The sequence below is a fragment of the Ahaetulla prasina genome, chromosome 2 (genome assembly GCF_028640845.1).
Source record: "Ahaetulla prasina isolate Xishuangbanna chromosome 2, ASM2864084v1, whole genome shotgun sequence".
Taxonomy (NCBI): domain Eukaryota; kingdom Metazoa; phylum Chordata; class Lepidosauria; order Squamata; family Colubridae; genus Ahaetulla; species Ahaetulla prasina.
In genome coordinates, this window is record NC_080540.1 from 89,235,561 (window position 1) to 89,248,196 (window position 12,636).

The 12,636-nt window shown below is 42.7% G+C and overlaps 1 protein-coding gene across 2 annotated transcripts in view; it reads right to left on the reverse strand.

Moving 5' to 3' along the window:
* The window catches only part of SYNPO (synaptopodin), a 73,530-nt gene extending 61,282 nt beyond the window's left edge, over positions 1–12,248 (reverse strand). The window contains exon 1 of one of the 2 annotated variants that reach the window (XR_009153287.1): positions 6,626–7,596. Coding sequence is in view for 1 of the 2 variants with exons in the window: in XM_058167598.1 (XP_058023581.1) it covers positions 11,750–12,167 (418 nt within the window). In the remaining variant the exon portion in view is untranslated. Of the gene's footprint in view, positions 1–6,625; positions 7,597–11,749 lie in introns of those variants that run through there. The other variant, XM_058167598.1, reaches the window with a different exon arrangement.
* Positions 12,249–12,636: the final 388 nt, after the last annotated feature.

Consider the following 12,636-nt stretch of genomic DNA (forward strand, 5'->3'; position numbering starts at 1 on the left):
ACTAGTATATTGTAGTAAAAGAAAAAGTACAACTGGACGAACAGTCTGTTTCTTTGTCTCTTCTGGAAAATAGTATCCAATCACTGGCTTAGTCTGACTGCATTTCCATGGACAGCAATGTCAATTCCTATCACCTCACAAAACAAGACATTACCTTAGCCTTAACAGATATGAATCATAAAAACCATTCATTCTTTAAAAGGTTGGACGAAACTGCAGTATTGTAGGACTGCAAATGATGTCATCAGCTAGTAAGCCCCAGGCATATAAGACAACACAACCAGACAGCCATTTAAGGTCCCAAAGGTGCTTTTTCAAAAGGCAAGTGGACATTCAGAATCAGGATAGAGCTAGAAGGGTCCTTGGAGTCTTCTAGTCCAGGGGTCTCCAACCTTGGCAACTTTAAGACTAGTGGACTTCAACTCCAAGAATTCCTCAGCCAGCAAAGCAAAGCTGGCTGAGGAACTCTGGGAGTTGAAGTCCACAAGTCTTAAAGTTGCCAAGGTTGGAGACCCCTGTTCTAGTCCAACCCCTTGCTCAAGCAGGAACTTTCTTAAGTTCTTTCAAAGATCTTTCTTAAAGACCATTGGGACAACCATGACCTGGATGATTGAGAATCTCCATAAACATCCATTTAAGTGTGACTATGCTTTACACGCTCTTATCACACAGCCCTGTTCCACCTTTGTATTGTGATATGTTACCCTCACACAGTGATGGGATTCAATTTTTTTTTAGTACTGGTTCTGTGGGCATGTTTTGGTGGGCGTGGCTTGGTGGACATGGCAGGGGAAGGATACCGTAAAATCTCCATTCTCTCTCCACTTCAGGGGAAGGTTACTGCAAAATCCCCATTTCCTCCTGATCAGTTGAGACTTGGGAGGCAGAGAATAGATGGGGGTGGGCCATTCAGAGGTAGCATTTACCGGTTCTGCGAACTACTCAAAATTTCCACTACCGGTTCTCCAGAACTGGTCAGAACCTGCTGAATACCACGTCTGCCCTCACAGATTCAAGGTTGTACAACTACAACCACCAATTGGTGGAGTCCCTTCCTTCATTTCCCCTCCCTCTGACATCACATGCCAGTGGAAAAATATCCCCCAATGGGTTTTCTTCACATGTGTGAAGAAATTGAATAAGTGTAAAAAGATGCCTGGTGTAAAGGGTTTAGTTAATTTTCAAGAGGAACATCAGGGACACTCCTTCATCCCACTTCACACCATTTCTATCCTCCCTGCTATGTTGGTTGGACAAGCAGAAATGGGCAGAGGCACAAGGTGAAATAGTGATCAATAATATGAAAACTCCATCCTAAATGAATGCGGCAACAGGTGTTGGTAGAGAGTGATCATGGCTAACAGGACCTAGATGTATGCTGTGGAGTAGCCAAAATGGGAATACCGCTGTCCTCCACAGCAAAGTAATAATAAGAATAACTATCCAACTAGTAACTCTTGCCAGCAGAAGTGGCAGAATATCTATAATACACCAATTGTGAAAGAAGCATAATCATCATTGTGAGGCTGGAAAAACCCTTCTCTCTTTCCTGAGTTAAATCAGAACTTCTGAATAGCACACTTTCAGGACTGCACTATTGGAGGAAGTGGGAAAGCACCACTTTTAAAGGGGACCATCTGAAGATGACTTTAAGCTGCCTCCGCTGGGAAGGGACAAAGGCAAGGCCCTGAGATTAAGCGATATAGAACTGGTTTTCAGAGCTATGCTTATGCCATGTTTAGGGGATGTGAGCAAGAGCCCAGCTGCTTGATCATCAGTGGTTACATAAGTATGTCAGCTTCTAAGATTTCAGGTTGCTCAAAACCAGTAACTTTCCCCCAAAACATTTTGCTCCAAGGAAGCAATGCATTTTTTTTCAAGTATAGTTTCTTCCATCAAAATGTTACAATGTAAAGAAACTATTTGTTAAATGTTAAAAAAAAGGGAAGGTTTTATTTCCTCTTTTGAAAAATTCATTTCAGAATTAATTACACAGAATGGTGGCGAGTTCTCCTCCTACTGAAAGTCAGTAAGAGCAGGCTGGACAGCTGTCAGTCAGAGAGGTGCTTTAAACTGGATCCCTACACTAAGCAGGGAGTGGGAACCTGAGAGTCTAAATAGCCCCTTCGAATGCTAGGATTTTATGAAATTCGATGCTGTGGAAGACATTATCTCTGGAAGAACATTTCCCCATAGCCTGCCATTTGCTATACAGAGAATACAACTTTTTCTTTTTAAAGGACACGAGTGAAACAAATATTTTTTTTAAAATGGCAACTCTTTTTTTTATCTATGATCAAAACGCCGGTGCTCATGAGTGATGTTACCAGGAGAACAAGTGCAAAGCATCTGCTTTATGGTACACACACACACTAGAGCAGAGATTCGTAATGTCCAGCTTTAAATGGTCCTCATCCCCACCTTAAGACTGGATGGCACTCTCTCCCAAATGGTTCTCTTATGCTTGTGGGAGGTCTGTAGACTGCCACATTCACCATCTCCCAGCCAGGTCATATTGCATTCGCTCACCATGACCTAAGTGTGGTCTTAAAATGCAGCTTTGATTCCTTGTAAAATCACAATCATAGCTCAGATTGTGAGGCTTCTCTGTATTTGATAATTAATATACGTCACAGGTCTTGCTGAGTTGGTACCATGATGAAAATAATGCTTTGGAGGCTCCTCTGCTTTTGTTAATATTTCCAAAAAAATAGTCTCACAATAGTCCCATAACCCAGAGGATTTTGCACTCTGAAGAATTTGCAGACAAATGTACTGAAGACCATATAGAAATTGACAATACTGTCATATTTATATCAAAATGAAAACTCTACTCTTATATATTTGCATCTTGGTTTCTGGGGCAAGTACATAAACCCTAGCATTTGAGTTAGGGCATCATGATGGATTTCTTTTTCACTTACCCTCCCCCTGTGGATACTTATGTCACAAGTTTGTTGGATGCTAGGAGGCACAATCAAGTAGACAATAGTGATACAGACTGGCTTATTTTTGCTCTGTTGAGCTATTGGTTAGCTTGTGTACTGAGTAATAGTTGCTTGAAAGTGCTGTTTGGGAGCCCTGGACAAAACTGTGCTGAATATATTGTTGCTAAATTGTTGAAGAAAGAATGGAAAAAATAGTGTTGAATTTCAGATGCATCAGCAATTATTTGCAAATAAAGTGGTGTTGCAGAACTTTATGTTTCCTGTCTTAAAATGGCAGGAAATCAGGCTGCCAATGTGGGTCAATTGTCCCACTGATATTTCATGGTGTGATTTAAAATTCTACTGCAAAGCAGTAGAAAATGTTTTGGAGTATATGTACTGTCCTATTCTAGGATCACAGGGTGCTTTCGCTTGCCACATGAACAGGTGTTCTATTCCAATTTCAGAGGTACTATAATTTCTCAAAATAGACTCAATAAAATCTGCTCATTTTATCTTCCACTGGAACAGTCACATGTCAGTGCCAAAAAAGCAAGCCAGACCACCACAGGAGCCATGGTGGTGCAGTGGTTAGAATTTTGCAGGCTAATTCTGCTGACTGTTGGCTGGCAGCAGTTCAGTAGTCTCACTGCCGAAGGTTGACTCAGCTTTCCATCCTACTGAGCTCCCTACTGAGGACCCAGATGCTGACTGTGGACAATATGCTGACTCTGGAAACCACTTATAGAAGGTTATAAACCATTGTGAAGTGGCATATAAATCTAAGTGCTATTGCTATTGCTACAGTACTAGTATTAATCTAAGCAAACCTTGTGGCCCTATTTGTCCCAAACATTTATTCTATAGTTGTTTTTTCTTTTTGGTGAGAGAATAAATATGTTTTTATTGACTTGCTACCTTAGAACTACTTTTATCATGCTTTGAAGTTGACACAAACAGGTACTCAATGCTCACTACTACTACAAGTTGGTTTGAGGAGATGACAGAAATGGAAGCAATTCAAAAGACTGAAAATCATACCCAGCAGGAAGGTTTTCCTTTTTGTTAAATCTTTCCACTGATTTTATACTAGGACAAAGGCCTTTCAGGTACCATTTCCTTGACTGTCAAGAATTGTACCAAGTTTTTAAACTTTAAAACAGATCTTTCTCCAAATTGTAGTCATTCTGCTGGGTTTCTGAGGTTTTGCCACTCTCTTCTTTGACTTAATTTAGTCAATTGTCTCTCAACAATTAATTCAGTTAACTGCCTCTCAACATTCCTAAATGGCAGTAGAGCAAAAGTGTCTCAGAAACCTAGAGAAAGGGTGGCTCAAAGATCATCATGTTGTAGATAGTTTCTATTGAAAATCAAATCCAATAGTCACTTTAAACTGATACACAAAAGCTAAAGAAAACCCTACAGCTCTTTAAAACTCTTGCAGACTGCAGCCTCTTTTGTGTTTATTTTAGGAGCAAATATTCAATGTTCAATGTTGTGGTCCACATGGATCTAATTATTTACATATTCTTCTTGTTAGCTTCCCAATGCGGCACACAATCTAGAATAGGAATAGGACATTATTGTCTCCCAGATGTTGCTGCACTACAACTCCCAGCATCCATCCCAATTGCTCATAATAGCTGGGCAATTAAAATTTGTGTTCAGATTTCCGAACACTGGTCAGAAGGTCACTTTCTAATGGGCTCTCACTCTGGCTACCCACGGTGAATTTTCTGAGTAAATTCTGTGTTGTCAAAGCTACATCAGGAAATTCAAGCAGCCCTTTATGTGGGGGATTTCATGTTTGGTATAAAAATCCTCAGAAAAAAATAAGTAGGATTGACTCATCTTCTTCAAATGGATAAATGGTGCCAGAGCGTCTAAGGCTAAAGAATCTTCCTTGGATGCTTCCTATGAGTTCCTTGATGAAAAGATCTATGAGACTTTCCCAATCTTTTCTTGCAGTACCCAGCGACGGGACTGCCTTGAGGATACTCTGGGCCTGGACAGCAAGCTGCTGCCCTTGGAAATGTCAGAGGGGAAAAGATCCATGGATGGGATGGGACTTTTAGTTCTGTGTGAGCCAGTTGAGCATCTCAAGTTTTCTTTGACATAAAAGGGTTTCTTTCTGGATGGATAAGCAGAGCTTTTTAGCACAGAAGGTGATAGTGAAAGAAAATATCCTGGTACAAGACAAATAACAAAGGGAGAGGGGGATGTCAACAAGCCCCTGCCTACTAAGATTATACCTGCATTTCTCACATTTGTGTTAGCAGTACTCTTAAGCTAAAATAGGTGGCTGTGTGTAGGAAGGACACATGGTGAGGTCAAAATAGCCTTCCTTTTAGATATTTATTTTTTAGTCAGAACTGAGTGAAATAACTTGATGGTGTTCCAATATTCAAATGGATCTAGGCATCGCAGAATACTTTGGTCAAGTGAATCTACCATAGTCGGGTATGGATTCATCAGGGTTTATTGACTTACGGTAAATTTCCCGCATATGCTCCCGTCTTTCTCTGCCTGCTAGTTTTCAAGAGGCAAGTGAAGTACAAGGACAAAAGTGAAGTACAAGGACAAACTGAAGGAAATAGCAGCAAGATCACGGATGACCCTGGGCGGCAAATGGTTACCCTAACTTGTAGGGCCAGTGAACTGATTTCCAAGGCAAGATATTTTGATGGAATTAGAACAAGGCGCACAAAGGACACCAAATGCTGCAAATCTCAGTGTTTTAAACACTGTGGAGTGGAGGCACCCACAATGACACTCAGCTGTGCTGGTTCCTTCCCCACAAATTGCATTCACAAGACCTGGTGAATGTCATATCCAGACTGCTGTGATCCGCTAGGCAGACTGGCTGGGAACCACGATATAGTTGATCTCTAAAGACAGGTGGATCAAGTTCCACAGAGGATCGTGCACACAAGGTGTTTATCTCTACTTAGGTGAACTTGCCGTTAATTTCTTCCGGACTTCACAGTCCACAGAAGACCTGGAAAAGTTTACTTGGTCCAGGTTTCCCCGGCACCTTAAATCCGAGGTAGAATTGACAGTCTGAGAATAGGCGTGGCCCGCAGTGGGCAGAGGGGGTGTCGGGAAGGTTTCCTTGCCCTGCGGGGCTCTTTTGCGACGCCCCGCTGAAAATCCACGCAGGCCACACGCAAGAAGAGACCCACGTTTCCGTTTCTCTCCCGAGAAAAACCCAGCTGCCGCTGCCTTTGGTACCGCACCCCACACCCCCGGAGGCGAGCGGCTCTTCCCTGGTGCTACCCTGCCAAGAATAATCCCGAAAAACCGCAAGGAAAAGCGGCCCGGCCCGGCCTTCAGCTTCTGGCGATCCGTTCCCTCCTGTCTCTGGAAGGGCGGGGGCAGGCGAGGGGGCGGACGGACGCGGACGCCAAAATCCCAAGCCAACAGGTTCCCGCGCCAACAAAGTTCGGGTCGCTTGCTTTGCCCCGCCAGAAGTGGGAGCAAGAAAACCCGCCGAGCCTGGGAGACCGGAAAGGGTTCGGCTAGTAGGGGAAAAAGGACACGCCGCAGAGCCGGCGGCTGTCGGGGCAACAGGTAGCCCTGACTCGCCTCTGACTTTTTTTTGTTTAAATTTAGCCCAGCCTCTTTTTCTCTCCCTCCTGGCCAGGCTGTTGCCCCACAGGCGCCCCACCGGGACCCGTTCATCCCTCCGTTCATCTTACCGTGTGTCTCCCCTTTCCACGGGTGGGCTTCTGTCCTCGATCCCTTTTGCAAGCGCCGGGCTCCGATCCTTTTTTGACACACTCACTCACTCACTCTCATTCTGTCCCGTCAAGTGAGTTGCTGCCTCCTCTCCAGCCTCTCCTACCGCGGGGTTTGCACGGCAGCGCGGTTTCTTTTTGCCTGCTCCCGGCTGCTCCAAAAGCGGATCGGGTGTCTGTCCTGCTTTACGCAGAGCAACTGGCCGCGTCTGTCAAATCGGAGCTGAGGACCCGGGGTGCGGCGGGGGAGGGGGGAGGAAAGAGAGAGAGTAACCCCCCCCCCACACCCTGGTGTTCCTGGACGCCCCGGCGCAAGCCAGTTGGAGGCTTCGCTTTGCCTCAGCCGCCCTAAGCGGTGAGAGCAGAGACAGAGCGGGACCAGCGTGCCCTGCTCAGCTTGGCTGACTCACCGACGGCTGCCTGCGCTTTTCCTCCTCCCGCTTCCACGCCACCCCCCCACACCCGCTTCTTAATTTATTTATTTTAAAGTCGCTTGTTTCCTTTGACCCAGCGGGCTCGCCGTTGGCGGATTTCTTTCCCATCCGAGAGTCGCCCGGGCATTCCCTTCTGCGGGATGGCATCCAAATGGGACCCACCCCCACCTCGGCCAGCCGGTCGGCCGGTCCACGCACGAGCGCGAGACCCCGCAGACACCCTTCGCAGAGGCTCGACTAGATAGAAGCGGCGTGCGTTTTGCAAGCAAAGCGATAAACGCGCCTCGGCTGTTAGGAAATCGAGGCACACCCCTAACCCTCTCCTATCTCGCCCGGCCGCGCCAAGGTTGTACGGCGATACCCACAGATCGCAAATCGTCCCTCATCCGATTGGCACTGGGCTTGGGGAGGTTGTTGACCTGAGGAAGCGAGGAAGTTCACGTGGTGGGTTTGGGCTGATTAAAAAAAAAAAAACACGGCTGCCCTGCTTTCACACGTTTCAAGGAATTTACCCGATTTGGACTATTTGGATACCAAATCCCAGCTTTCTGGCTAGTGGGGCTCAAACTTTATGGGGAGGAGCTGATTTTCACACCTTTGTTGCCCTGCAGGAAATGTAGAATGTTCCTCACAAATTGTATTTTTGTGACGTTTATTAAGAATTATATATAATAATTCTTGAATGTGCTCACATTTTTTAAAAAAAATTTTTTTTATCATTTGGGAAAACTTCATGCAAAGAACCCACTTTCCATCTTCATTTTAAAGCCTGTCATCTTGCATTGCCTATGGATCATTCATACAGCATTTATCCAGATATATTAGTTTGATATCTTCAATTTTGATATTTTTTATAAGTGATGAGGGATTGCCAAAATTATGTCCATGGCAAATCTGGAGCTGTTTCCTTTTTTAAAACATACAAACAGCTCCATAATATTTTTTTTATCTTAATTTAAAGATAAGCTTCCCTTAACTTAAGAGTACCTCTAGGAGAGCAAAATACCAGCCATCAGATGGTAAAGGACACACCTTCTAGGAAAGTTATTTTTATCTCCCACTGTCATCCTCTCTTTATATTACCACAGTTATCACCCAGCCCCTCATACCTGCTTTTTTTTCTTAAGTATTTATCATATTCTGTAGGGTTCTTTTCCCCTTCAACCTTAAAACAAAAATCCTACAGCTTCCTTGTGTACTACCATCAAAAGGATATGCCATTCAGATAACAGTTCTCCAAAAAACTCGAGTACCAACATTCCTATATTCCTCAGCTAGCACAACTCAGTGGTTGTTACATGCATTGGGCTCTAATTTCCTGAATTGATCCAGTGGTAGCCATGGAGCTCTTTTAACTTGTCTCTCTTTTTTGATTACCCATCTATTTCCAAATTTGTCCGTCCTATTTCAAAACCTAAGAGATCTCCAGTTACGGGTCATTTTTGAGAGTTGTACTGTAATCTGTGTTTACCATTAATGATGTTGACTATGCAAAGTTATTCTACAGGGTATTGCTTCACATGTCTCTCATTTCTACATCTCTCCTTGCTCTGCTTTTTGGGCTTCGCTTGATTTTTAAAAAGATTTGGGATGAGTTGTATTTAACTTGGAAAACAGATCACTGTTCTAGAAAGTCTGCCAACCTGCACTCTTAGACTTAGCCCAGAATCCTGGAGATTTCCCTGCTTTTCTTGCAGATAGTCTAAACGATCAAAACATAAAACATATGGACAATGACTAGAAAAACTGGTTTTTTTCCCTTTTGTTTTTTAAAAGCCATAATTCAAGGGTGGGAAATTCAGGGCAGCTGAAAAGAAATCTTTTTTCATATGATGCATAACTCTCTAATAATATCATTCAGCTTTCCAGCTGGACAGTTTTAAAAGGGAATTAGCAAATGCATAAATGTTAAGGTTATATACTGTATTATACCAATAGCACTTAATGAGGACACCAGGTGAAGAAGAAGGAAATGAAAGGAAAAATGGAATAAAAATAATCCCAGCATTACCGATGACAGCTTTAAAATGATTTTACCAACTGGGGAAGTCCATTAATCGATGACTGGTTTAAAGCCCATCCAGAACAAACCACTTCTTATTCAAGAGAGAGGATGGGAATATGGCTGAGCCTGACTAGGTGGCTCAGTGGCTAAGACACTGAGCTTGTCAATCAGAAAGGTCGGAAGTTCGGCAGTTTGAATCCCTAGTACAGGTCTCCTGCATGAGCAGGGGGTTGGACTAGATGACCTCCAAGGTCCCTTCCAACTCTGTTAGTGTTACAGAATATGGCTATTAGACTAGCTAAGCCCATTTTTACAGACCTCTTGAGAGGTGGAATATCCATTTTCTTTGCGAAGGGTTTTCTTGCTACATTGGGGCTATTATAGGAGCCTTACATTAGGACCCTGCCCAGTGGTGAAATCTGAACCAGTTTACTACCGGTTCAGTGGTTGCGCATGCACTCTGCGCACCAAACGCACACTACGTGTGCATGCACAATACGCACCAAATGCAAGGTGCGTGCACGCACATGTGCACGCCAAAAGGAGACATCGGAAGGAAGATAAGTAGAACAGTGCGCGCAAGGGGGGGAGGCTGATCAGCTGTGGTGCGCAATTGTCAGAGCCTTTTTAAAAACCTTTTTAAAAGCATTTTTTTACAACCTATTCGGGTGAATAGGTAGTAAAAAATGCAATTGAAAGTTTAAAAAGAGGCTCCGACGATCACAGCTGAGGCACAGGTTCGTCAGAACCTTTTTTTTTCTTTTTTAAAACATTTTTAATACAGGAAACCTTAATTATGGAATTTATGATATTCAGCAGATTACATAATTTGCTATTATGTTGTTTCCTTGTAACACTAACAGCTCTTTCTGATACAGGAAGTCCTCAATTTATGACCACAATCAAGCCCCAAATTCCCATTGCTAAGCAAGACAGTTGTTAAGTGCTGAAGATGCTTTTGTTCCATCGCGCAGGGCTAGCCTAAATGCAGTTTTAAATGGGTTTTTTTATTTTTATTTTAGCTTTTCTATGCTATATATTGAATCAGTTTTTTATATTGTTTTTAACCTGTATTATATGTATTTTTATTGGCTGTAAACCGCCCTGAGTCCTTCGGGAGAAGGGCGGTATACAAATCGAATAAATAAATAAATAAATAAGTGAGTTTTTGCCCCATTTTACGATCTTGCTTGCTACAGTTGTTATCACTGCAGTTGTTAAGTTAGTAAACAGTTGTTCAGTGAATCTGGCTTCCCCATTGACTTTGCTTGTCAGAAAGTTGCAAAAGGGGATCACATGACTCCAGGACACTGCAATTGTCATAAAAACGTGCCAGTTGCCAAGCATTCAAATTTTGATCATGTGGCTGTGGGTTTGCTGCAACATAAAGCACACGTATGAAAAACAGTCATACGTGTTTTTTCCCCAGCAACTTTGAATGGTCACTGAATGATTTTAAGTCAAGAACTATCAATATCATGTTAGGGCCAAACAGGATATATTGTTGACCAGATAAAATTCAACTAGAAATTGCAGCCTGTCTGGTCCTCCCTTCTCTCCCTCTCTAATACACCCGTATGCAAATTCACAAAATTAGGCACCTGTCTGTATTTTCAGCCATATTAAAGAAGTCACTTCCAGTAAACCCTGTGGGTATTTTTTTTTAAAAAGTTGTAATTAGAATAGAATACAAAGTTGGAAGGGACTTGCGGGTCTTCTAGTCTAACCCCCTGCTTAGGCAGGAAACCTTATATGGTACCATTTCAGACAAATGGCTATCCAATCTCTTCTTTAAAACTTCTGCCCTCGGGTGCTTTGGAGAATAGCTTGACCCCTTCCTCTCTGTGGCAGCCCCTGGTCCTTCTTTTCATTAAACTAGACATACCCAGTTCCTGCAACCGTTCTTCATATGTTTTAGCCTCCCTCCATCCCCCTAATCATCTTTGTTGCTCTTCTTTGCACTCTTTCTAGAGTCTCAACAACTTTTTTACATCGTGGCGACCAAAACTGAATGCAATATTCCAAGTGTGGCCTTATCAAGGCCTTATAAAGTGGTATTAACACTTCACGTGATCTTGATTCTATCCCTCTGTTTATGCGGCCCAGAACTGTGTTGGCTTTTTTGGCAGCTGCAGCACACAGCTGGCTCATATTTAAATGATTGTCCACTAGGACTCCAAGATCCCTCTAACAGTTACTGCTTGTTATTTTAATTGTTATTTAACCTATTAAAGTCCGAGCAAGCCAATACTTGCCTTCTACCCGAGAAAGGAGAGTCCTTTTGATTTGAAGCTGCATTGAAAGTGGCAAGAATTTACAAATTAGTGGCAAATGTTTCATAATGATTAGTTAATGCTAGAAAATGATACTGAAGGGGATCAGCTTAATTTGTCTGCCATACCATCTTTGCAGATGGGTTCAAGAAAGTCTCAATGACTCCAATGGAACTGAGGGCCATTTTTTTCTTAGCACTTGCCAAGAATACATGGATGGAGAGAAAAAAGGGCTACGTATCTTAGACCTGCCTCTAATATCCTCACCTCTTTAGGCTGCAGTTTTACTGATTACTGATCAGTAAATGTTTATCTTACTCTCTCCTTACAGTTGAAGCAGGATTAGATGATTAAAAAGTGAGATCATACTTACTCGCTTTCTTAGGTTCATCAGCTGGAGAAAGCAGAACTCGTTTCACTTTCACCACTTTCCATTCTTGACTTTGATCGTCCCTGTTGTTAATCCCAGAATCCATCCCTTCAGAAACAGGCCACCGAGAGTCTCCTTTCTCATTGGACAATGGCCTGTTGTCATTGCTTTTGTGGGGGACATCATTCCCATTGGCTCTCCAAGGTTCTTTCTGGAGGTTTTCTCTGGCTGACTCTTTCCTTTCCTGCTTTCCATGGCTACTATCATTTCCCGTTCCTTTCAGCCTTGCCAAATAGCTTTTGCCTTCTGCAGGGTCAGCCTTGGAGTTTTTAATAATGTGAGGATTTGGGTCAACTCTGCTGGGGCCTGCATGGTTGGATTGAGGTTGGAGACAAGGTGGTCGTAGAGTTGTTTTTAGCATTTTGTCTCTTATTGGGTAATATTCAGGGCTTGGCAGAGCTATTCTTCATCAGAAGACGTTCTCTTTCAACTTTTCTTGGGTATTGCCTAGAAAGGCAGAAAAGCAAATTATATCCTTCAGTCCAATAAGCCTTTCACAAGCCTGACCACAAAGCATTTCTTAAATGCAGGGACAGAGTAAAATGGCACCAAGAACACATGATGCATTTCTTCTTTTAAAAAGGAATTGTGGAATTAAAGTGATGAAAAACAGGCTTATTTCTCTTTCATTCCTTTGCAGCATTTCAATTGTTTGGAGGAACAAAGGAGAGATTCTGACAGAACTTTCCTTGTCATGTTTAGGTACAAGATAGTTTCCAAATAAATACATTTTAGAAGAAACAAAGTTTTTTTAAAAATACTGTTTAATACACACTCACATACTCACTCCTGTCTTATTAATAAAAAAAGATGTGTCTACATTATTTTAC